General features: G+C 39.6%; 1 protein-coding gene across 3 annotated transcripts in view; it reads right to left on the reverse strand.

Moving 5' to 3' along the window:
* Window positions 1–27,041, reverse strand: part of GADL1 (glutamate decarboxylase like 1) — a 124,499-nt gene that overhangs the window by 80,731 nt on the left and 16,727 nt on the right. Inside the window, exon 1 of one of the 3 annotated variants that reach the window (XM_071561133.1) lies at window positions 2,642–2,763. The exons of the other annotated variants lie outside the window; for them this stretch is intronic. Within the exon in view, the coding sequence (XP_071417234.1) occupies window positions 2,642–2,648 (7 nt within the window). The 5' untranslated portion in view covers window positions 2,649–2,763. Of the gene's footprint in view, window positions 1–2,641; window positions 2,764–27,041 lie in introns of those variants that run through there. 3 annotated transcript variants of the gene reach the window in all.

Here is a 27,041-nt window from a genome sequence, read left to right on the forward strand (position 1 = left end):
ACTGAGCAGTCAGCAATTCAGAAGTTAAAAAGCAGCATATTGCATAAATGCTGGCTGTTCCCTTCCTCTTGTTGTTTCCAGCTCTGACTCTGTTGTACTTGATGAGCTAGCAACTTGCTTGAGAGTCTGCTTAATATGTTCAGCCCTTATTCCCCACAAGGGAACAGCTCACCTATTTTTTTTTCCTCCAAATATAGAATTTGCCAGGCTTTCTCCATGCCAAAACAACCTTGGAAAAGTACCTTGATGCCAAATAACTGACGGATATATGCAGTCCAGATCTCTTTCTGTATCTAGGAGTAGGAACTTACAACTTGGCCCCCCTCTCATTAATGAGATTTTGCTGTATTTTGTGTTAGTGGAAACATAGCTTAAAAGAAGAAATCCTCTCACTCATCCCTGCACAGACGTTAAGGCTTCTCTTGCGGACAGTGGTGATGTCTTAGAGAAATTAGGCTCAATTAGCAACCAGCAAGACGAAACTCAAGTGCACACTTTCAGATACATTAATAGTGTTTAAAAGAGAAAAGGGGGGGGGAAAGGAAAAGAACCCACAGCATCACCCCACGAGATTGCTCCCCCTGTGCTCACCACTGCAGCTACTGCAAGTGTTAACTATGCACGTACAAAGTTTCCACTCCAACTGTGGCTACTTTGTCAGCTGCACTAAACAAACACAATGCTAGTGCTGCAACAGGCGGAGCCTTCAGACTTGGTCTCCTAGATGCTTTCCAATACAACCTTAAATGATAAGAGCCCATAAAATCGGTGCTGAAAGCAGAACTGCACGTAGCAGCCCACAAGGTCTGGTTTTATCAGTGGATTTACATTTGCTTGGGGGGAAAAAAAAAAGCTTTCAGCAGTCAGCAAAGTTGCACCATCTCAAGAACCACAGAGCCACATTTCTCCAGTGGCTTAAGATGAGCTCATAGAAAAAGCTACAGTGCAGCCCAACTTCCTTCACTATTCCACTTACATGAAGTTCATTTGCCAGACAGAACCTGGCAGAAAACACAGCAAACCACCAAAGGTAAAGGGAAGAGAGGACTGTGAGAGTAAAGAATTCCTCATGAGAGAAAGTAAAGAGACATTACAGATGCTACTCATGAATAAGGAAGATAGACTGGAAAACCTGCAGCAACAAGGGTGGTGATTATATTATCCCCAGACACATTCTGTCTTACCAGCATGAGCCAATGCTTTTGGACCAAAATTAGACTTTGGGTAGCATACAGCAGGCAATATTTGAACAAGAACATTACTACCCAGCTAAACCTGCAGGATCGCAGTCTTAGCGACTACAGGCAGCATATCTTTGGTGTTGTCCTGGCAGAGGATATAAATACAAGGTGCATCTCAAGCAAATCCCTTTTGGAGCTGCTGTCAGTCATACAGTAGCGCTCCTGTTATTCATGTAGTACAGCTGTCATTACAGTACAGCCTTAGACTACTATGCAGATTAGATCATATTATATCACATATCACCATATCACAGTAGAATTTTCATGTGACTTTACAATCCTCATTCAGTTTACATCTAATAAAGCAAAAGGGAGACATTGTTTTAAAATATTAAGTTTCCGGAGTTTGTTTTTAAATATATTTTTTTGTTTGGAGATTCTTCCACCAATATAGTGCTAATAACTTGGATCACCCATGAATGCAAGACACAACTTCTGAGAGACAAGCTAGTAGACTCTTCAACCTGGGAATAAAAACTTTTTTACTGTTTCAGCCATGTTTAGGGTAAACAAACAAACAAAAATGCCCACATCTAGTCTCAAGCCTTTTTTGACTGTTTTCAAAAGAGATTTCCAATTTGCAATAAGTGGAGAAATTCTTATCAAGAATATTGATTTTGTGGGAGAGGAGACAGCCTCTGCAAACACTTCTATTTTCTGACTTGGCAACAAGGTTCCACTCACAAGAGCGAAGAATTCTTTGTTTCTTAACCTTGCAAATAACGGCACACCTAAATCCTAGGTGAACCACAATTTAATCTCTACATTTTCTAAGCTCCTCCAGCGGCCTCATTATTGCTAGTCAAAGGTCATCCACATCCCCAGCTTTCATAAACACATGGCGAACTTTTACTTTTCATTCCTTAATGATGCAAGGCCTTCCTCTTAATGCGGGTAAAAAAAACTTGATAAACAGGATTAACTTCTCCCTTACTGAGAACTTTTGTTCCAAAGCAAATCGCTGTATTACCATGCCTGTTTGATTCTGCCCGAAAGGGAAAACAAAAAAGGCACCACTCTATAAAGACAATTTATTTCAACAAGAACAAAAAAAACCCCTATTCTGTAAAGCTTTTACGATAACTGTAGCAAATTCTGTACCTTACTAAACCATTCTGGCCACGCTACTGCTGCGCTGTAACAAAAGACTACCGGTAGATACCCAACAGGCAGCTACGCCCTCCGCACCTGGGCTGCGCCCCTGCCTCCCTCCTCGCCCGGCCGGTGACCCCCGTGCTGGGGAGGCTGCTGGAGCCCCGCAGGCCGAGGAAGGGGTTAAAAACCCGGAGCGGGGCAGAGGACGAGGCGTTTCCCTCCTCCCAGTGCCCCCGGCCCCTCCGGCGGCCGCAGCGCAGCTGAAGCGGAGAAAGAGGAGGCGGCTGTGCCCCACCGGCGTTTACCCTCCATCTCGCCGTCGCGGTGGGACCGGAGAGGAGGGGAGGCACCTCCCCGGCGTGGCTCCCGCGCCGACACAAGCCGAGCCTGCAGCCTTCACCCCGCACACCCGCAGCCGCCCGGCCGCTTCTCCGGCCGCCTATTAATACCCTCGGCGCCGCTGGCCCGCAGCCATCCACCTCCTCCGGCGGGGGCGGGCGCCGGGGCACAGCCCGAGCGGGAGTGCCCACGGGGTGCCAGGCTGCCCCGAGGGTCAGGGGAGGCTGCGCTAAAGGAGGGGATAGTGGGTGGTTTAATGTCCGAGGGCGGCCTTTATTGAAAAGTTAGGGGTTCGTGGCTGACGCTGCTTGTGACAGAGCCTGTTTCGGTGCCTCTAAAACCTGACCTGGTGTCTTAACATTCTCCCTGGTGCTGCGGGGCGTTTCTGGAGGCAGCCGGGCCAACCTAGCCCGCTGCCAGCAGCCCGGCCGGGCACAGGATCACAGAATGTTCTGAGTTGGAAGGGGCTCAAAAGGACCATCGAGTTCAGCCCTTAACCCTGCACAGGGACTATCCCCAAGCGTCACACCATGTGCCTGAGAGCATCATCCAAATGCTTCTGGAACTCTGTCAGGCTGTTGGTGCTGTGACCACTTCCCTGGTGAGCCTATTCCAGTGCCCAAACACCCTCTGGGTGATGACTCTCTAGTATTTTTTTTTCTAACATCCTTTTTCTAACCTCCCCTGACAGAACTTCAGGCCATTACCTTGGGTCCTGTCACTGGTCACCAGAGAGAAGAGGTGAGTGCCTGTCCCTCCATGACCCTTCATGAGGAAGTTGCAGACAGTGAGCCCCCCACCTCAATCTACTCTTCTCCAGGCTGAACAGATCAACTTTGAAGGGCTCTGGATGAGTTGTGGCTGACATTCCTGTTCTAGTTCATTCTGGGACACCAGCCCTCTTCAATGGAACATGGACTGACTTAATTCTCATCCTTTTATTTCCTCCTAATTACTACCTCTTAAAATAATTTTCTTCCGAATTACTACCTCTTAAAATTAACAAGTAAACAAGCTTTCCTTTTGGCAAAAGGCATTAGTACTGTTGTCACAAAAAGTTCTGAAAATGTCCAAAAATTAATTACCCATGTCCCTGAAAGTTTATTTCTTCCCTTAAAATTCAGGCCTGATTAAAGTTTGAGAAAGATTTTCTAAAGTTAGGAAAATATTCACACATGTAGTATCCTAATTTCTCATGTTTGTGAGGAAATAAGGGTAGATTTTTGTAGCTTAACAGCAAACTCTACCAAGTCATTAATAACTTCTACAAAAGGAAAAGGTAATCTTGTAGCCCAGTAGATATCCTACACTGCAAGAGATAAGTATTTGAGCCTCGTTGTGATAGATAAAAGTGGTAGATATCACTAAATTAAAAAGTTTGTAGTTGCCTGGGAAGAAGCTATCATGGTCTGATTCCATTCATCATGGGTAAATGAAAGACAGGCCCAGTCAAAACTATGTATTTCTACTGCTTCCAAAAAGCTAATTTCCTCAAACTGAGAAAAACAGTAAGGGGAGCTGACAAGGCGAAGAATATTTAGTGTGAACATCAAAAGAGGAGCTCTCTTAAAGTCTCTGTCAAATGACCAAAAGACTGTGTCTTTGCAATCATAGAAGGCACTAACTTTATGTAAAAACTCAAAAGTAGCAGTTAGAAAGAAAATAGAAAATAAAGAGAAGTGATATAAATTACAGTTGCTATGAATTACAGGTTACAATATCAAAAATTGATAAATCAATAGGCAAGAAAAAATCCATAGTTGTAACAGCTAAATAAAAATAGGACATTTAAAGTATGTTAGGAATAAAAGAAAACCTAAGGATGGTACTAGCACATTACTAAATGTAACTCATAAGTGGGTTTGTGTTGGTGTGGAAAAGGTAAATATGTTCAGTACTTTTGTGCTACAAAAGAAACAGGGGATTACAAAGAACTGCTCCAGCCTGCTAGTAATTAAGAAAGATAGGAATCATGACCACTATTCTATAAGCAAACTTAGATAACTTTTAGTCCCAGCTCCAGAACAGATATGTGAGCTCTTTCACCTGTTTTAATAAACTTTGGAATACATGTGAAATTCCAAAGTGGCATTAATCTTTTACCAGTAGTCAAAAAGAGGTAAGTGCAAAGAGCAGAAAACACAGGCCAACATCAATACCCTAAATAATAATGGGAATAACATTTCATTTTAAAATATTTCAAAGAAATTGATAGAAATTATTCCAGTCTTTTTTATGAAGATTAGGTCCAATCAAACTTCTCTAAATTAATTCTTTCATGAGATTGCTCATTTGGTTACGTGCATATTGATGATTTAGTCTTTTAAGACAGCCTGAAAGAAAATATAGTACCCCATGATATCATTAAAGCAGATGCTAAATCAGCTAAGACTTGCCGAAAAGACTGATACAAAAAGTAATGGACACTAAAAGAATGTGACTTTCTGTGAAAAGGGGGTGACATCTGAAAATGATGCAAAAAGAAGAGAAATGGTACAGGTACCAAGGAACCATGTGAAGTAGTCTGAATTGAGTGACAAACTGTACTTTGTCAAACAAAATACACCTACTGTAACTAAAGCATAGTTACTATAACTAAATCCCTGTGACAACCTTGACGGACTGTAGATGTGTACTGAGAAGAAAATGGCACTTGCTGGAAATGATTTAGGGGTTGTAATCACCAACCCATCACAAACACTCACTCTGACACTGGTAAAAGGAAGGATTAACCCGCATCAGGGGAGTAGGAAGTAGGTGGGATAGTTTTATCTCTGAATATATCACTAATGAAAGCAATCTTGTGTACTGTGTTCCTGCCCATGTTTTGAAAAAAAAATCAAAAAATTGTAGGGGGGGCAGATTAGGATCTGAAAATATGACTTGAGAATTGAAGAAAAATGCTGCTAAGTGAGACTTAAAGAGCACAATCTGTTTATCGTATCAAAAAGATTGACTTGATTACAACACATAAGTACCTCTATGGAGAAAAAAATACTGAATTCTGAAGGACTCTTTAATCTAGTGGAGAATGGCATAACAAGAAGCTGTAGCAGAAACTGAAGTCAGGCAAATTCAAATAAAGCACACAATTTTCCCTCTTAAGGTGAAAATCCATCACTGGAACAAGATAACAAAGGCCCCAAGAAATTTTTAATGCTTACCTGTCCCCCAGCCAGGACAAGATGTCTTCCTGGAAGACAGGATTTAGCCAAATGCGGGTTTACTGCCCTCATACTGCTTGCACATGTGTGAAATTTAATGGCACAGGATACAGAGGAAATCAGACCACGTAACTAGATGGTCCCTTGTGTCTTAATTTTTTCTTCTTATACTAAGTAATAATAAGAAGGGCTGGCTATTGATGAGCATCTGCTCAAGATGACATTCTTTGTCAACTGACTGCAATCAGTCTGAAAAACACAACTACCCTGAGTGTGTAGGATTCTAAACCATTGCAGTACACGAGACATTCTTGGCAAACAGAGTATGAAATATGTAAGACAATCAACATTAGTCACCTATTTTCATTTTTCAGTGCACTAAGCTGACAAGATTTCAATTCCTTTGGGTCACAGAGGAGCTCAGAAGAGCTTAAGGAGAAGCTGAAGGAAAGGGCAGAAGCATGAATCTATTAAAAACACTGGCCATCAGACTTAGGTAATGTGATAATTAAACCCAAGGTTTGAAATGCTGGCAGACAAACCAGGCAACTAATTCAATATACAATATTACACTAGTAAATATACATCAGTTTTAAATATTTATGGCTTTCTTGCCCAGCTTGTGCATAAATGAATCAAGTTACCTCACCTGAAGCTATGATCCCCCATAATGAGCTGTGCTATGCAATAAGGACTAAAAGGTTTGACACGACAAGTAATGCCTACCTCTCTGAAAGCAGCCAGGACCACACAACTGAATTGTGTTGCACATAAACTATTGAGAACTGCATTTAAATATTAATGAACTAACATTCTTCTTAAATTGTTGTATTTGGCAGGATGTGAACTTGCATCTTCTATCCTCTGGTTCCAAAGCTGACACACCAATGCTCAGCTCAGTGGCCTTTCTGTTCTCATCACCTGTCCCCTCCCTGAAGTCTATTCTATGAAGACAAAACCTTTTCAACAAGGAACCTCCTCTAAACTATGCAGACCCCAACGTCTTTAAACAAATAATTAGAACAGGAGAATAACAATACATTCCTTACTGAAGAAAGAAAAATTATGTTGAAGAGGGAAAGTTCATTTTAGAGGTAGCATGCAAATTGTTTTTCCAAATCCACTACCCCAAAATTCAAAAAAGGTGGTTTCCAAACAAAAAACTCATTTTTTTCCAGAAGAGGCTCAAAAATGTTGACATACCTAATATTGGTATGCAAACTCTAACATTTTGTGATTAGTTCTGACTTCTAGAAGTTATTTAGAAAAATGGCAGGCCCTTAAGATGGTCTTAAAGATGAAAGCTTTCAAAGTTACCTTACACTTTACAAATCTAACCTAGAAGGTACATAAAGTAGGATCTAGCTGTTTCTCTGTCTTTTCCCCAGGAGAAGTTGTGGGCTCTGTTTTTAGAATGTCAAAGAATTCACAACTCCAAATGGAGTGGGGGAAAAAGCTGCAGGATCCCTGTGCTTGTGTAAATCAGATCCTGGGACATTAAAAATTGAAGTGTCATGGTTACCTCCATTGGTATCAACATCACCTATGGAACTCAAACATTAGCAGCCTGGTGCAGGTAACCGAGACAGGGAAGAAAAAGCATTAAGAGGTTGAAGGGCATTCATTACCTTTTTGATGGCTAGAGGAATAATGTTCTGTGCTACTGGAGGCCAACCAAAGGTGAAGACTGATCATTTTAAACAGTAGAGTGAAGAAGTAGTCAGGTTCTCAAGTTGCAGCATCTGATGCCTTCAAAGGAACAATATGACACTGGCTAGCTGGCAAAACACATTGTTCAGAATGTCAAGGCTCAAAATAACAAAACATATTTGGTGAGGTTTGGACCCCAGAGGCATCAGCGAAGACAAGAAAGCCAACAGAAATTTAGTCAACTTATGGGAAAGTCTTTTGTGGTTTCATAGATCCAGCTTAGATACCCATGTTGTGTATTTAAATATGTTAAATCACTTCTATATTTTCTTTGAAAAAAATAAGTAGGGTAATCCAAATAAGGCTATTTATAACTCTTGAGCATAGAACCTTTCAAGACCGACTGTTGTCTGTTTGAATCAATAATGATAATTACAGACCTGTTATTATTCCCACGTTTAATAAAAGAAGCCATACAACATACATTATTAAGGAGTAGACTACCTAAAGTGTCTGATCTCAAATTGTAATACTATTTTTGAATAGCTGGTATGTCATGTACATTCTCCTTTAATCAATATTGGAAAATCAGCTCATTTCATATCCCTTCTCTAATGCTGATTTTGGTGGGAGACAAAAGAATTTAAAATCTTATAGGAGGAGAACCTCCCAAGGCTCAGGATCAGCACACTGTTTCACCCATTATATTTTATTCAAATATTTTCCCAGGAAAGATGTGTGCTCTAGGAAAGATCCTCATGATAAAATAATGCTTAAGAAATCTCATTACTCAGGTTTATGTCCCTTCTGTAATTCAGAGGGATTAAATCACTCCTGCAAATTTAAAATAGGATGATCAACTGATTAGAGCAGGGCTTCTGTTTGCTGTCTGAATCAGACAAAAGAGGGAGGAGGCACAGGAAGGAAATCACATTCAAGAATTGTAACAAAAAATGAGGATATTTCAAATCTCAGACTCTAATTTTGTCTCAAGATCTGATTGATTACAAAGAAAAAGACTATACAAGCTTCATTCTTATGGTTTACAACATTAACAAAATCTTTTGATGGATATATAATTCATATTTGCCCATGTCATTCTGTTTCAGACAGAGAAGCTTAGGAGAAATGGCTAACAAAAGCAAGGTGTTTTCATCCTTCTTGTGTCTATATTTGATTTTTTTTAATATAAACAAAACTATAATAGAAGTGGACATAGCTTTTTCTTTCTCTTTTTTAATGCAAGAATCTTAACCTATTTTAAGCCAAGGGGATCACTGAGGAGGGATAGAGAAAAATCAGAGAAACAGCAGATACTGCTCTACTGTGGTCACTGCAGCTACTGTGGGTATGTATGAGTGATCTTTAAACTAGCAGGGTTAGATTCTGCTACACAAGTAGCAAAAGCAACAGAGCCCAGGACAAGCTGCAGACTCTTCCTCAAGGCTGGATATTTGGCCTGTGGCCCACTTGGAGTGCCAGGCTGCTGCAGCCAGAGTGCTGCCATGGCAGGGAGATAACAAATAGTTAGAGGTGCTGGCTGAACAGATCAAAGATCAGTCCTTGGCTTAGCTTTGATGTTATATGAAGATTACAAATTTGAAGATGAAATTGTTAAAAAGACAGGGCATCACTCTTTGGTCAGCTGCCCCAATGAGACTCTCCCACATTGCCTCTTTTACTAAATTTGTTACAGCTACCATTGAATCAGGCTTTGCTAGGTATTCTTGAGACAATGAACTTTGAAAAGCATAAGACTAGAGGTGACAAAGAGAAGGGGCAAACTCTCCACTTTGACATTTTGTAGTGTCAGGATTCTTAATAGAACCCTATACAAGTAGTTTTCCACATAAGGTAGCTTGCATGGTTGTTGCCCACCTAAAAATAAATAATCCCTTGTGGTTTTTAAAAAAAAGGTAAAAACTAGGAATTTTTGAGCAGGGTTAATTACATACCATCCTAAAATACCTTTCTGGTAAAAGGTGTAACTGTCACATCAGGAAACCATAAACTATAGGGCATGAATATTGTTTCTAGAATCAGGATTTATGTCCTTTGAAAGATGCAGTGCCAGAAGGTAACATGAGTGCAAGAAATGAACTCAAACAGGTCTAGCACTCCATCCAACACAGGTCACTGTGTGGTACCATTTGGAAGCAAACACAGATACCAGAGAGTGTAAGTGAAAACACATCTACATTGTCTTCCAGAGCATGTAACCATGTTAAGTAAGCAGAGCTAATGCTTCAGCTTCCCACCTCTGTAAACTTCAGCAAGACTGAAGTTTATATCAATTCAAGACAAATTTATACAAATTGATTCCAGTTGCAAAAAAAGAGTCACGGACCACATAACATTTAAGAAGGATGCAAAGCAGCAGGTGACTTCAGAACCACACTGAGCAATGTTATTTAGCAAAAAACTAGCCTGTGGGTTCTGCAAATGAAATTACTTCCAACACTCACTTCCATGGCAAATGTAGAATTCTGGGTACAAACAATGCACACCAAGCAGCCTGAAATTGCATTTGAGGGGAAAAAAAACTTCTTTGAGCCATCTTCATATCTGATTTGGCCTTAGACAATTTCACTGCAATGAGCACAATTTCTTATGTTTGTGCAGAGACCTGTTACGGATAAAGAAATCTAAAGGAAAATGAAATTGCTGCATGCAGAGATTATAATAGTTGTTGTCATGACTGGGATACAGAGACTAGGAACAGGCAAGAAACAAACAGATATCACCATCCCACACCCAGAACAAAATATCTTTCTAATGGTGATATGTTTCAAATAAGGTAAATACTGCATGTAGATTAGAGAGCTCCTTTCAGGTAGGTGTCTTACTACATCTCTGTCTTCCAGGATAAAGAGAGCAGCAATATGGAAAGGATTAATTTCTTCAGGATATCATTGGGTATATGAAACCTGAAGCACTTTTGGCCTGTGTCTGCTCTCTGTAGTTACACAGGCAGAAATTAGCTATTTCAATGGCCCTTTTGTCTAAGTATACAGTGTTGCTTATAAAGCACAGCTATGTCAAATGCGATTGTGATAACTGGAAGTTGTTTTAAAATCTAGGTCCCCATGCAGAAAGTTAAGTGACCCGTTGTTTCCACTGGACACACATTCAACTGCAATTCCATTCTGTCCTGATGCCTCTGATTTTCATACAGCTTTCACAGCAATGAACTATATCAGTGGCTACAAATAGGCAGCATATGTGACAAGCTGACCTTGCAAATTCAAGCTTAAGACCAGAAAAGTGATGACTGAGAATCAGGCACAGTAGAGTGCATACCAGTAATGTCTACAATTATTTTTGTAGTTTTTTCTCCAGCAACCCTTTTCTAGCAGAGAAAAATGTCTGGCTATGACAAAGCATCTTTTCTGAGATCAAAGGAGATAAGAAATAAAAGCACCTCTCAGGACAGGAATTATGCTAAGCAGCTCACTCCTCTTAGCATTCTCAGCTTTTATGTAATTTTAAAAGTCCCCTTTGTTGATTAAAGAAAACAGCTTGAATGCAGCTGATCTAGGGTACAGAAAGGTCAAGGGAACACCAGTGTGTAGCTGAAAGTTAACTACTATACTCCTGAGAGAGCAAGAATCTGAACTCCCATCTCCTGCATCCAGCGTAGTGCCCAGCACATGGGGTACATACTACATTTTGAGCTTGGGAATGAGCCAGTCATTTAAATTGTGACGGGGGGGGGGGGAATGGAAGTCGCAGCCCCTAACTAGGAGAAAAACCTATTCTTGTTGATGAAACACTCTAACCTCTGTTTTGCCTTCTACATACTCAGAAGGCAACTTCCTCCAAAGGAAACACCCATGAAAAGCGCCAGATGTTTCTGCTGACCGAGCTGAAGCAAACCTAGGACAGTCTATTCCTTCAATGTCTTTTGACATGGACCTCTACAGACCTTTTGTAATATGATCATTATATAAAATACAAGGGAAACTGGAGTTTCTAGTGTGGAAATGGCAGTGTGTAAACATATGAGAGAACAGAAGAACTTTGAACAAAAGGTTGTTTTGACTGTTTTCAGCTACATTTTCACTTTGACAAAGATATTCACAGCTGAAGAGCTGAACTGGAGCCTGGGTGCTACTATTTCTTTCACCATCAAATGCTTTGGGAGCACTAATAGATATTAGGATTTTGTGAATTGGTCTCTTGAAAACAGAAATTCACACAATACTTTGGAGAAATTTTGGAAAGAAAATTAGAGAAAAACTTAGTCAGCTGTAAACCAATAGCTGTAATTTGAGGCAAGTGTTTCAAAATCATGGATCTTTTATTTATATAAACTCTTCTATGAGATATGGTGGTATTGCGCTGCTCAAGCAGTAAGGAGGAGTCATTATTTCCAAAAAATCCTTTTTGTTGTTGTTTAATCCTTCAGAACTGATTTTCTCCTGAGACATCCTCCATTCAAACTAATGGCATGCTTTGCCAAGGCATTTTTCTCTTGAGGTCTTTCTGAATTTCATAGGTAAAGAAAAGCAGACTGTGATTGCTCACTCAACTAGTTCTATTAAAAATAGTAGAGATGACAACACTGCATAGCCTTTTGTACTTGACAACATGGAAGTGTACAAAGACTTACTTTACAAGCATATCAGACAGCATGGAGCCAAATGAGTCACAAAATAAAAGACCTGTCAGAAGTGCAATGAAAAGAAAGCAAAACGAACTTCCACCTTGTTTTAGAAAAGATGGCAGTACCTACTTACATAAAACATTTTAGCACCTACTTACATAAAGCAATAGAGAGTGGTATATAACACATTCAGAGTTAAAGATGCCATGAAATTATATACTTCACAACCAACTGTAGTATATTAAACCCAGTTACATTCCCTCCTGAATAAACCATCCTCAAACATTTAATGTCAACAGCTACCTAAAATCAAAATATGTGTTGCACCCTGCACATAAGCAACCCATTTTGAAAAGTTTGTCTAGATACAGTTCTAGTGTCAGTGTAGCAGTTCAGACACAGGAAAAACTAACACAAAGTTCTGAAACAGATTCTCTTACCACTGGTACTTAAAAGTGCTAAATCACTGGCTCAAATCAGCATATAGCCCTTTAAAAAAGAGCTACTTATATTGATATAGATAATTCTTCTTAATCACCTTTCCCTTTGATTTCCCTTCAAAGGTCAATCCCTGCAGTTTAGAACTTCTCAATAAATAGTATAGTTCCCTAATACAAATTGACTTAATGTTGCAAAACTAGGTATCTCAGATTACTTCTGTTTTTCCAAGATGATTCTTGTTTGTCCATTTTTTTTTATTACAGTGTTTGGCCATCAAAAGACAACACGGCTGCTGTTTTTGACCCCTTTTTGTAAATACATGGATGTACTCTTTCATTCCCTTGTAACTCAGTTCATTTACAGTGGCAGAATGACAATAAGGGCTTTGGTTCCCTTCTTTATAGGTGCCAAACAAATTCTCAAGTATTCTTAGTACTAAAAAGAATACAATAATTGTGCCATTAGTTTTCAAGGAAAACCTCTGTTGATAGCAAATGGGACTTTTTGCTTGACAGCTCTAGAACTTTACTGCTTTCATTTTCACAGAGGCTAGTTTTAAGAACTAATGTAGTAAGGGAAATATCCAGAGAGTACTCTTTTTTCTTTCCCAAGCATATGTAAGTTTATTGGACTAAATACTTAATTCTCTAACCCAGTCCAGAATCACTAGAAAAAATCTCATATTTTTCATTTTGTTACTCTAAGCCACTTTTTTTCAGTATTCTAATTCTCACAATAATAAAAATCAGGCACTAATTAGTTTTATAATTAGGCAAGCTATCAAAAATGGAAACAGCTAATTAGTATTTCTCCCTTACCAGTTCAAGAAAAAATTCTACCCAGTAAAAAGGAGACATCAAAATGGTGAATGACAGGTCTACATTCAGGGTGTTTCCAGATTCTGGTCAGCACAAAAAAGAATAGGGAACATTAGGTATACTATGGCATTATAAACCCAGTCTTTCCCATCTCTTGGGAACTATGCATGAGACTTCCAAAGATGTGCAAGTCAGAGTTGAGTTTGTCTGTTTGGGAACTACCTGGTGCTCTGTGTGCTGAAGTGCCATTTTCTGTTCAAGGGCAACATAACTACTAATGCCTCTTTCACAACCTCCTCTTTTCTGAGTTCTGCTCCACAATATAAAGTACAACCTCTTGGTGTAAAGAATGTGCTGAAGCTTTCACTTGATTTCTCTTTTCCATTGTCTACACACGTGCTTTCATCAGCTTTCTTTAAAGGCTTGAAGCATATGGCTCTTAGTGGCCTTGAAACCCCTCAGGATAATTTTAACAAACATTGTGTATGATAGAGACTAACAGTTAACCTTGTTTGACAGTGGTCCCACCTGAAGCAGGTAATTTATAAAAAAATGTATAGGAAACAAAAAATTTTCTACCTGATACTTGGTACCATAGACAACAACAGAGAAAACAGACACCTACATGACAACATGGAAAACAAGCCAAGAGTGCTGTGCTAGTCAATGAGCTCCTTCTCCTTCACCCTGCAGAAAGGTCTAACAGGAAAACAAACATTAAAACCAAAAAGTTTAGCTTATTTTCAGATTTTTTTTACAAGATTTGACACAATCTCTCTAAGGGTGGGTTAATGGTCAACATAGGGTGCATCTGAAAGTCTGTGTTGAGTTCCTAGTGTCTCATTATCACTATACCCAGAATCAATACCAACAGAGGACCTCATTAGCTGTCTCAGAAGATAAGAGGACAGTGAAAAAAAGTTAATAGACATGGAGGATAAACAGCTGTCCAAATAATGATGCATCTTGCTCAGGCACCAAGGGTTAAGCTGATCACCAGGTTTGTAGCCAAAAAATCCTTTCAAAGCAGATTGGCAGGGAAGACTTAGAAGGTTTTGGTTTCCATCAATAGCTTGACAGATTGTTTACCTTGTTTACTTCTAGACTTCTTAGGGGATAAATTCTCCTAATATTTTAGAGTCTGAAAACACTGGCAATGATCCAATCTCTTCTGTTTTTTTCCTGTGGTGTGGTGTGCTTTTGTGTTTTTTTCCTTTTCTATTACAGCCTTTTATTATTACAAGTTTGAGGGAAGTGTTCTGTGGCTCCTGGGATACACACAGAGCAGCAATTCTGTTGGCTTGCCTGTACTAAACAGGTGTTCCTGCTACTGCAAAGGACTGAATTTGATGACTGAGGTGCTTTCTTCAAGGTTCCTCTTCCATCCAAGTGGCCCTTACAGTATATGCATTAGCCAACTTAATGTGCAGCTCAAAGGGAGCTAATAAACAGCAGTTAAAATAAACAGCAAAAGCAGAGATTTCTCAGCCTGACTGCAGCTGCCGTTTCTTCCACCATCTTCTTTCTCACTCTAGGTAATCAAACTTCATGCTGCAGATGTTTCCACAGTAGGTCCTCCTGCCCTGCTGCCTGATATATTAGACAGCCTCAAAACAACACAAGCTTTCTGTCTAGGTGATTGTAATCCTTGGTCTGCAGATTTTCATCCTTTCCCTCCTGAAATTTGCCTCCTTATTTTAGACATTTTTTCACCTCAAGCTGTCATTGTCATGTACAGAATTCCAGAGCTGATAGTAATGAGCAGTGCTGAGGAAAAATAGCATAATCAATGTGTTATCTAGATCCTTCCCTGAACTTGTTTAGGAATTACAAGAAATGCTGTCCCCATATGACTCAAAAAAATTAATTACTGCTAACACTAACAGAGTCAGATTTTTCAGCCTTGGTTACTGAAGCTCCAAGTAAAGCACTTTATACTGAAAACTCTATGGCTACCACCAGAGGACCTGAATTAGGTATTTGTAGGAAAATATGAAGGCAAAAGTAGATCCACATTCATATACATGTTTATACACACCCTCCTTTATCCATTCTCTTTCTCCAAACCATCAATATACCTGACCCACTTTCTAATTCTGTGCTGTTGCTGATGTTGCTGATGCAAAGGCTGTTTCAGTTTATTGGAAAGATACATTCATCAGAGAAATAATGCAGTGCAGCAGTGTCTTCTTTTGTCAGGAGCAGCTGGAATTATTGCTTAGTTGGTCACCCCAAGGCATTCATAATTGGGAGCAGAAGATATGTGTGCCAAGATAAGCTGTAAACCACACATTTTATGCCAAAAGCAGGTTGGGAATGTCTTTGTAAGTACAGCAAATGGTTTCATTTATACCTTAATGAAGGCAATTTTCTTGGATTTCATTTTTGCCATTTGCAAAGAAGAATTTGATCTGGTGCAATAAAGATTCAAGTAGCATGCATTTATGATGGTGAAGTACCAAAGCTACTACTTCTGTCTGCAACAAATTCGTGATTCCATGATAAAGGAAAAAAATCTCGACAACTCCTCACATTCCTGAGTATTTAGATATGAATCTGAGGATTTGACTTTACAATGAAGTAGCACTAGTTTACCCAAAAGCATGATTTTCAATTAATTTAGAGTTAATTTAAGCATGAGGTGTGTTAGTTTAAACGCTGCTCACAAAGTTTAAAACAAAATCACGTGATCTCCCAATGCCCCTGATAGTTGGCAATACCAAAGAAAATGGGTTACCACTAAAATGACAGACTGTGAATGGGAATGGCAGAGGCATGAGTATATGTTCCTCTCTGCCAGGTTTCATACTGCAGTAATAACTATCAGTAAGGAGACTGTAGGAGCTTAAAGCAATGCAGCTGTTTTCTTAGCAACTGACTTAGCCTTAACTGCAAACACACAGTTCTAGCAGCTTCACCAAATGGCTAAGTTGTCACATTCCGTTGCTTGGCCCAGACAGTAGAGGTACCTGTGATGAAAGGAAATTAGCAGTCTAGCTCCACATGAAGAAGGCAAGCAATGTTGGGCAAGGCTGCCTCTCTCAACATCTTCAGCTATACTGCTTGCTGCATCCAGCTCAGGTTCACCACCAGGACTGTGCTCTGCAGTTTCCCAGTGGGGCACCCTCCTGTGCTCTTCTCTTCTCAGGGGCAGGCTGAATAGACCATTTCGTCAGTCTGCAAACAAGCCTGCCAGGAGCCACCACCTTTGTCAAAGGAATTGTTACTTGTTACTGACTATTTACTCCTTATTAGTAAATAAATCCTGCCCAACTCCTTTGAAGGACTATCCCCATGCATTTGACAACACTTTGGCCATTCCTGTCAACAACTCAGATGGCAATCAAAAGTATTACAAAAGTCTCCATTATGGCATATTGTACACCACTGACTCACAACTTTTTTAGTTCAAGCCTCACTTCAGTGAACCCTTTTGCCACTGATCATAGCCAGTGGCTCTTCAGCAGCATGGCTTGATGGAGGGTTCTGCAGAACACTGGGTTAGCATCTCTGCTAACAAAGGTAAAAACAAAAAGTATATTTCAAAGATATTATCAATTTCATTCTAGATCAGAAAATAATTTAACTGGAATTTTCTGGCAAAAAATATCACCTAGAATTCCCAGATACCTTCATATTTCAACCCAAGTGAGTGGATGATCATTATTCTTCTAAAAGCAGAAAAATAAATTAAGAGTCACAACACAGAAGAAGAGAACACTGATCCATTTTGACACTTATGACTTTCAGATCAGAGATCTATGAAAATAGTACTATCCTGTCACGATTTAAAAAGATGAACTGGATGAAAATCACCTACAGAAAGCTAATTAGGCCTATGCTTCTCTGTCCATCCCTGTCATGCTGCATGTTGAACTTCTGCTTCTTCGCTCTGCAACTGAAAGTCAAGGAGCAAAAGGTCTGTTGCTGGGCTGCACTGACCATGGAAAAAATAAATGAGGTGACAGGAGGTGTATTTGTTAGGTCATCTTATAACTGAGATGAAAATCATGCATTTTGAGGAATGAAAGTGAAGGACTGTACAGAACCACAGGATGATGGCTACATGATCAGAATTGCACAGGACAGAGTAGCTCAAGACAAAAGCCTGAAAGGACTTGGCTCAGAATGGCAATGTGCAAATGCAGAGTTTCCATGGAAATAAACTATTCTGATCCAAAAAGAAGCTACTTGGAATTCAAACTGGGGCAGCACTTCTAAGGCAAAACACCACGTGGTCATAACTTTTTCTCCCATGAAGGAGCAAAGGTTTTCCAATCTTTCCCTACTCACGCATTCATAGTCCCAGAATATGACACCATTTCAAAGGCAATGGAGTAAACAGAGTAATTATTCACACTTTCACAAAGTTTCCTTACCATAGCTGGAAATTTTAGGTAATAATAGCAAAGGTTCTTTTCCTTGCTCATCAGCCTTGTTGCTAATTATCATCATTATGACCCTACCATGACAGTGATCATCATTCCAATGTGTTACAATGAATCATAAAACACTCAAGAAGTTTAATTTTAATAACTATATACTGCAAAATAAATACAGAAGAAATTCTTTACTGTAAGGTTGGTGAGACACTAGAACACGTTGCTCAAAGAAGTTGTGAATTCCCATCCTTGGAAATGTTCAAGGCTGGGTTGGATGGGGCTCTGAGCAACCTGGTCTAGTGGGAGGTGTCCCTGTCCATGGCAGGGAGTTTGGAAGTGGGTGATTTTTAAGGTTCCTTCCAACCCAAACTATTCTTTGATTCTATGATTCTATGAATAAGCAGGGCTGTGTGCTGCCCTGAGTTCTGGACCATGACCATTGATGGCATTTAGGTCGTAGCATGCTCCCAACCTGGTTCTCACCCATCCTGACTCCCACTCTCCCACATCCCACCTGGGTTTATTTTTGGGATGGAACAGTACTAGCATGTTCATATTAAGCCATTTGGGCTCAATCATCATGTTTAAAAAGGCAAAGAGAATTTAGGCATAAGAATAAGCTAGGCCTAAGGGCAGGGAATGTCTCTTGGCCCATTTTTATCTAGCATTAGAGACACTGCACCTATACAATATTCACAGTTCTGTGCAGCAGAGGCCCATCTTAGAGCCAAGTTGCTGTTCTAACTGCCTTCTGTAAAGCCCTCTAGATTGCTTTGTGCTGAATACATTGATATTGAGGGAAGATGACCTTGGATGTGTCTTAGACTTAACAGTACATTTACAGGTGCTCTGATCTCACTCTAAGCTCAGTGAGTCTCCCCAATGAGACTGAAGCAATGTTAATAATTGACATGTGCTCAGGAGGGGTTATTTTAAAAAATGTTCTCTGAAATAGAATAGGTATATATTTAGGTGTGATAAAACTAGATCATTTTTCCCACAGTGGAAGTCGTTCGAGAGTGCTCAGAAAATTCGTAAAATTTTAACTGAAAGAGTTCAAGTCACCACAGTTTAGATCATCAAATCACTTTTTTTCAGGAGAAAGAGAAACAAAACTAACTGTTGCATTTTGGAGTCATTAATGATGTCATGTGAATTTTTTCCAAAAGTTAATCTAACAAGGATAATTTTAGCTCCAACAGTCTATGCCCAAGTGCAATGGATGTGAATATACTGTGATTTTTAAAACAATAATAAGACAGGATCTAACTCTTGTTTTGATTCCTCTTCAGGAAATTTTCTCTATATGGATATTTTCATAATGTTACAAATGAATCAAGGACCTGCAAGACATTTTTAATTGATTCAACATCATCAAGCAGATGAAATGCTGTGACATGGGCAAAGTGTGAGGTTGCATGAGATATTAAATTAAGGCCAAGTGAAAAATGAAGGTGCTAAGATGGGTACTTGGAGGAGAAAATGGAAAAAAAACTCCAAAACGTCAAGACCAAGATCCCACTCCCTGCAATATCCGTGACCTCTGCAGATCACCACTAGATCAGAGTCCCCACAAAACCAGAGGACAAAGGACGAGAAAACTCAGAGTTCTCACAGACAGCCAAGATGAAGACAGGTCTCAGAAAAGAAGAGCATATCCCTTCAAAGGCTAAAGGCAAAAATAAGCAAGCAGAGGGCCAAGTTCAGGACTCTCTGCCAAGAATCTAAAAGAGCAAATTCCAAGTCCCAGAAATATTAGACAGCAATCCCTAACAGAGATACCAGTTCAGCACATATAAGGACATTGGGTATGTGCACACAGATGGAGAAGCCAAGACTGTGAAGTTCAGAATCAGATTTCCAGAATTTTGTGTTTGGGTATCAGTGCTCAGGTATAACAAAAAAGAGACATGGTCCTGAATCAAAGAGCCTGGATTTAATTTCCAGCAGCAAACTGGGGGAACTCAGGGTCTCAGTGCCACAGCTTCTGAACCTGAGAGAAAATATTTTTTGTACTTAGATATGTCAGACAAGCATGTACAAGATCAATTGGCAGGACAGAAGTAAAAACTGTATTCTCTATAACATAGAGAATTAACAAGGATCTGCACAAAGGACAGTGGTAATGTTCTCAAATTCTCTGATTTATGCAGCTGAAGTACCTGCTCTCTGTGCATCATGACTCCTAGCATAGCAAACATTTTACATCAGAGTCACTTTTAGCTATTAAGGAAGATATTCACACAGCCTTCACTGACAGAGATTGCTTTGTTTTGGTTTAGCTTTTCCACAGGCCCTGCAAGCTGCTTCTTCCCAACACTGAAGTCCCAGCACCTTCATTGTGGAATAGAGGAGTGGATGCTGTAAACCTGTGACAGGGAAGGATTCTGGCAAAAGACTCCTGCTGAAGAAGTTCTGAAAGTTTATTTTGATTGCTGGATCTCATGAGAGAGCACATCTGTGCTTCATGGTATTACTGTGGCCTTGCCCCTCTACCACCCATGCATCAAGTGCCACTACAGGCAGATTACAGGTCACATTGGTCATGCACATCTCCCATCAACAGGTTCCACAAAGCAGGAGAAACGGCAGGGTGTAATACAGTAGATGGCTAAGGCAAAGGACAGTCAGGTGAGGAAAATGAGATGTGATGCGATGGCAGGAATCTTTGAGCAATTGTGAGATTTGATAGGGTCTGTGATTTCCTTAATTTGAAATAAAAGGAACATGTTATCCTCTTAAGAGGAAAAAAGTTTGGGGCCCTTAATTCTAGTAACAATCATCCTAATAACATCCTAAAAAATAATCTTAATAACAACCCACAATAACTGAAAGGTCAAGGAAGGATTGCTGCTAGGTTTAGCTAAGGAAATTCACTTATGGTTCTAATTAATGATATCCTACTGCTTTAAAAACTGTTCTTTGGGCTCTCTTGAGCATGTCTCAGGACCCATTCAGTAAGCCTCCCTATCCAAAACTGCAGGGAAGAAATTGATGATAGTCACTGAGAGAGAAAAGTGCAAACACCAAAATAATGAGTCAGCCTGAGCTGCCTAAACTTGATTGTACCCCTTACGTATTTGCAGCTATGAATACTGTGGGGGCTAGTTCTCAGTTTCTCAGACCACTTGCCAAGCAGGACATACTCTCCATGACACATACAAAGAGGGAAAAACAGGACAGGAGGCTTCCTTGATGGAAAACATCTGATCAGATTTCTCCAGTATCAAAAGCATTATACGAACAGAACTTTCCGTATTCATCTCATCAATAATTTACAATAAAATTAGCATATACTTAAAATCACCTACATGCAGATAGACTAGAAAACTTCCATGCAGCATTAGACAATGAAGAGGACAAGTGGATGTTAGATGCAAGAGATCAGGGATCAAAGCAGGAGCTGCAGGCAGTACAGACTGAAGTGTCTAATAATCAACTCACACTGACATGGACAGAAGCTTCAGCCAGCAGCAGAGAGCAGCATGAAGCCACCATTGAATGGAACTTGCTCTCTGATGTACAACTAAGAAAGGAGACAGCTGACAGGACTGAAATGGGCTCTGTCATAGTTAAGGGACCAACTTTATTCTCTCACTGGTGCTATAAATATTCCCTTGGTTTAACTGTTTTCCAGCAGTAAGTGCACAGACATGTCAAGAGAGAGATACTGCCTTTTTTAGCAGGATTTCAAAATTGCAGTCTCAGTGACTTGCTTTCAGGGGGGCATGTAGGTGCCAGTCCAGATAGGAAAATCATGTTTTTAAATGGCCTCCCTTGAAGCCCCACACTTTTAAGTAGCACAACTTGACAAGCAGAAGAGAATTATAGTATTTACCAATCTGAAAAAAACTCATGGCTGCTAGAAATATGTATACTAATATTTTTGCTTTATAGTTTATGAGTAGAGAGTGAAAAATATTACCCAGGACTCAGTTAGCTTTATGCACTGAAAAGTGAAAAGCACTGAGGTCTGCTCTGCTTTCTTGTGAGTAGCAGGGAAAGAGCTCCCCAGGCAAAGCACGGGGATGTTCAGTACTGCATGTGACATACTCACCTACCTTGTACCTCTGAACCTGCATTGCACTGAGCCTACTACAACTACCCAAGAAGGTTACCTAGATTTCTGTTGTGACAAATTAAAAAATAAAACTCTTGTAAGAACTGTATGAAGTCAAATGTGAAACTTTCTGGCCCACAATAAAATGGATTCCTATAACCAAAGCACCATGCATGAGCTGGAGCTGTCTAAGGAAGTGCTGCTGGGTTTTTCAACAACTTCACAATTTCACTATATCATAAAAACTTGCACATGAAAGCATCCCATAAAAACCCACCTATTTCAATGCAATCCAACATGTTTTCAAGCACTGCACTGTTACAGTCTGGAATCCTACTAATTAAGCCTTGCAGGTGAAAAAAAACTCGCCTGCAGAAATCATTCATATTTTCTAAACTTTCTAAGCTTTCCTCTAACTAGTTTTCTTTGTGTAACTTGTACAGCTGGCACGAAACATATATTACTGTGGTTTTCTTGGCATGAGGTTGCGGTGGCAGAAGGCCATGTTGTTCAAGTGAAATGGACACTAAGTCTCACATGCACAGAAAGGCTAAGGCATATACATTTCACTTCTCTCTGTATTTACCACCCTACACTGAAGCTAAGATCCATCAAACTGCTGGCTGTCTCCTTCTCCATTGGCATATAAATCCTTAAGCCTTCAGGGACTCAGGTGTAAATGTGAGTGTTCCCCGAGTCTCTAGAGGACTTCTCACCACCAACACAGACATTTAACATCACATGGCAATTGAGTGCCAAGCCCTGCTGGGTCCCACCAGTCGGTATTCCAGTTGAGGGGAGAACCAGGTGGAAGTCTACCAGCATATCTAAAGGAAGAATACTATTCCTGCCTTTGGAAGAACAGTTAACAAATGAGCTACCGTCCCTCTTCTGTGCCACAATCTAGTGGTAAATTCAGCAAATGAAAACATTTACAGCCACCTTCTGCCTAATGGGATTCAACAGGCCTCTCCAAAAACTGCTATAATCACAAGTGTTTGCCTATTTTATGGGGCAGGAGTTCTTACCATCTCTCTGAGTCTGCTTCACTTTGCATGAAAAATTTAAAGCTCATTGGGTTAAGGAAAGCAACTTAACTCTTTCCCCCAGCGGTTAGAATTCTCTCCAAGGAGTTTACAATCCCAGATCAATAGGAGTGATTACAAATTTTGCAATGAAATGTTACAATATACAGCAAAGTCAACACTGGTGAAGGGATGAAGTCCTGGGATTTTGCATGGGGAAATCGTTGAATACAAAACATACCTCTTAAATATTTTATTATTGAAAAAAAAAGAGGGAGTCTAAAGGAAGTACCATTCCTTATCCCCAGATCAGGGCATTTTCACGAGAAAGATGGGTTAAATTCCACCCATCAGAGCAGAACTGTGTGCTGGTTATTGCCTTTCAGCTGTTGTGCTGCTGCATCATTCTTCAAACAGAACGGAACAACACAAATCTAGGCTTAAGAGAAATGCAAACTGCAAGGCAAAAGGTGGCTGAAACATAGCAAATCTCACACTCTTGCAATATACCGATTTGTATTTTAGCACTTGTACCTGGGAGCCTCTGAGTTTGGTTAGCTTGGCATCCAGCAACCTTGTTACAGGTGCAAAGGACACCTGGAGAGTCACTGTACTGTTCTGTTTAGGCAATCAGCTTCTGCTTGTTTTTTTCCACACAGAGAAATCTGAGTCATCAGCATCATTACTGTCTCCTTTTTGCTTACCTAGCCTCATTAAAATGATTAGACCAATCAGCAAGGGGCAGCAATTTAACCAGTATGTACTTTACAAACAAAGCTTCACCAATTTCTTCCATCTCCTCTGATATTTTTGCCACATGAAGAAACATTGTGGCCTGATTTCCCTAAGCAGGACTTTGGTTCTTGAAAAGGCAGTGTTTGCTATTTGCTATTTCAAACACAAAATGTGTATGTGTTTTAATTCTTCCCATCAGCCTAACATCTCAATCTATAGTAAGTTTAAGATGCTTATTATTCTATTGTCTGCGCAACTGCCCTGTACATGGCAGAGAACATTAAATCCCATTAGAGCCAGAGGAAGATGAGTCACTGAATGGCAACTGAAATAACCATGGAATTGAAGTTGTTTTCAGTGACTGTTACACAAAGCCTATGAAAAAAGTCAGGATGAGTGACACTAGGACTCTACCAGCAAAATCTGTCTCTTTTCAAAATAGGATAATAACAGTGGCTGAGATTAATGACCTAAAGATCACAAAGTGTATATATATGCTTACACAGAAATGTGCTGCAAATACCTCTGAAGTGCAAGGAAAGCCACTTTGTAAAGCTGTCACAGAGTACAGAGTAATGTTAGGGGACAAAAGAGTCAAGTCTTACACAGCTGAAGGATAGATTTGGCCAGGGAACATTAAAGGTGAGGCCTATTCTGCCTCAGCAATTAAACTAATGTAACACCTATGGACAATGACAACCCTTCTGTTCAGTAGGGAATTTAGTCTAATTCTATTTCTTACTCTGCTAGGGCAGTGTTTGGTGCTGACTGGGAAGGGGGAGTACCACCTATTGCTCTGAAAAACACTACTTCATTTTGGGAGGAAATTCTTTTCTTGCTAGTTTGCTATACTGAGCAGGCACCCTGCCTCTCCTGCCAATCTACCTATAAGCAGCTTGTAAGTCTGATGTGACACCAGTGTTTTATAGTCTAGGATAGCAGCAGAAAATTCTTTATCTGTGGGTTTCACTGGGCTGATATTTGCAACTCTCAAGTGAGTGCTGAAGTCCTTATTCCTCTCATCTCAATGGAATCTCTTCCAGTGAGGTATAAAGGCATAAGGATGCAGTTCTCAGGGTTTCTGCTCTTCTAAACTGGATCTTAAAATTCTACAGCTATTGTTAAAGAAAAACTAATGAATATGATTTGACACAAAGCAACAGGGCAGGCTTTAGATCTTCTGTTTATTGCATTTCATTTAGGGAACTTCTTCAATGGGCTTTAAGATGCAGCTTTCTACAGCAGCAGCAAATATTTTGATTTCTAATAAAAAAAAATCATGTTGATTATTCAGTCCAATGGATCCACAGCAACCGTGACATTACTTGTGACAAGTGATGGAAATAGTGGATATTTTTTGCTAGAGATAGTAAATTGGAAGGCAGCTGAAAAATGGAACTAGCACTGGAAGAGATTAATGAGGAACTAAATGATTTACAAGTACCATGTCCTCATTTGACTGGGAATTAGATAAATTAACCAAAAATAATCAATGCTCTAATGAAGCTGAAGGACAGCTCCACAAACATATCAGAAATGGACTTGGAGATCAAGGAAGGAAAAGAGAGGAGGGAGAAAGCAAGCAAAGAAAGAAATGACACCCTACATTTAAAATGTGCTTAGCAACCCAATGGAAATGGTAACAACTCAAGCAGAAGCCCTTAATGTTGTTTCCTGATACTGACAGGCAAGGAAGAAGGAGCTGGTATATAATAAACCTTATCAAGGTTGTTGATAAGAGGATACCTTATATATGGGGAAGTCTTATAACAAAACTGGGTCATGCTACCCAAAATGCCAGCAGAACTTTAATTTTAAACATAATAAATTGGCTGGACATAGAGTTGTAAATGCTGAAGGCAGAGGGAAATTTTGCTATATTGCCTATATGCAGAGCACACTTTCAAGTATCTTCCATGATACATTCCTCCAAAAACAAAAAAAAAAAGTTTGGAAGCTGTGTAACTTGTGCTACTTCAGCAAACTTCCATAGCCACAAGATGAAAAATACAGCTTCTGCACCAAAGATAAAATTCTGTATGAAAAGGAACACTTCTTGAGAACCTGAAAATAGTCACCGTGTAGCAGGTTTGTAACAAAGAAAATAGCACAGCTGGTTTTCAGTAATTACCATCACCAGATCCATTTCTTGACATAACCAGAAAAGGGGCTACAGCTGCAGCAGAGGATGACCAGCCATCCATTAATGGTCATCCCTCCAGCCTGTGGTTTTAGTGACACAGTGTGCACTGACCCTGGAGCTGAGGGCTATTCATGCTTGGTTTATCTTAATAAGTTTAACAGGCCTACCTCTTGCTTTGTTTACTATGTTCAGGTTCCTGGAAAACTGGAAAATGATTCACTGGAAATTTTTACAGGCCAGCTCTGTTACCCCTGCAACCCATTAAGGTGATAATAAAAAGTCTGTAATATTTTACATCTGTTTTACCTTTGGTGGCAATTTGCAACTGAAACAGCTATGTTTGCATAATATACTCTATACTGTTTAACCTGCTTAAAGTTTCTTGCTCTAACACTTAATAGTGCACATTATAATTAATATTCACATTACTAAAAGCATATGCTTTCAAAGCTTTCCCCAGTTATGAATAAAACACAATAAAAATCCATTTTTTCTGGCTCAGACACCAAACCAAGAAATGGAAGAGTATTTTAAGTCAACACTAATCTTTTTGTTTTCAATTTGAAAATTATCTTTAATACAAAGCATATTCAAATATTTGTTTGATGATAGAGGGACAGTGAAAATGGCTGGGGATAGTTTCAGGGGCTTTTGCAAAGGAAGCTGTCTGGACTCTTACCTGCTGCCATAAATGCTTCTGTATTCCTGTGCAGTAAAAATATTATGTCAGAAGGAGTCAACACACAACCTCCTAGAGACAAGCAACAAGTGCTGTTCCAAGATGTGAGAACCACTGTTGTGATCTGGGTTCAGCTTGGATTTAAAACTTTCTCAACTAAAGCCCAAGCAAGAACCACTTGATTACAGAGATTTTTTTTTCAAACTTAGTGATTCTATGATTCTAATGCTGAAATATTCATGTTTGGAAAATATTAGAACTATTCTTGACATTTTCATCTCTTCTTTTTAGACTTTTTGTTTGGATTTTTGTTTCAGCCAGCAGAATTTTCTGAATTAATCTTCAATTCAAAAATTGTTCTGACCAATAAAATATGGCCTCCTGAAGGAAGGTAAGAAGCAAGCAAGACCTAAGTCTGCTCTGGTTAAAGATATTTTATAGGTGCTGTATGTATAAAAGTAGTTAAGGAACATCACAGGGACCATGAGATGAGCTGTCCTTTTAGAGTGACATATAGCAACTTTTAAGAGCATATTTAGAACTACTGGAGAATGCAATTCATCTCCGTGTAGAAAATTACACTTAAACCTTCAAAACATGGCTATAAGTGAGAGATAATGGTTGTCTATACCTTTTCCTGGCTCATGAGTGGAGCTGAATTTC

Source organism: Pithys albifrons, chromosome 7 (genome assembly GCF_047495875.1).
Source record: "Pithys albifrons albifrons isolate INPA30051 chromosome 7, PitAlb_v1, whole genome shotgun sequence".
Lineage (NCBI taxonomy): Eukaryota > Metazoa > Chordata > Aves > Passeriformes > Thamnophilidae > Pithys > Pithys albifrons.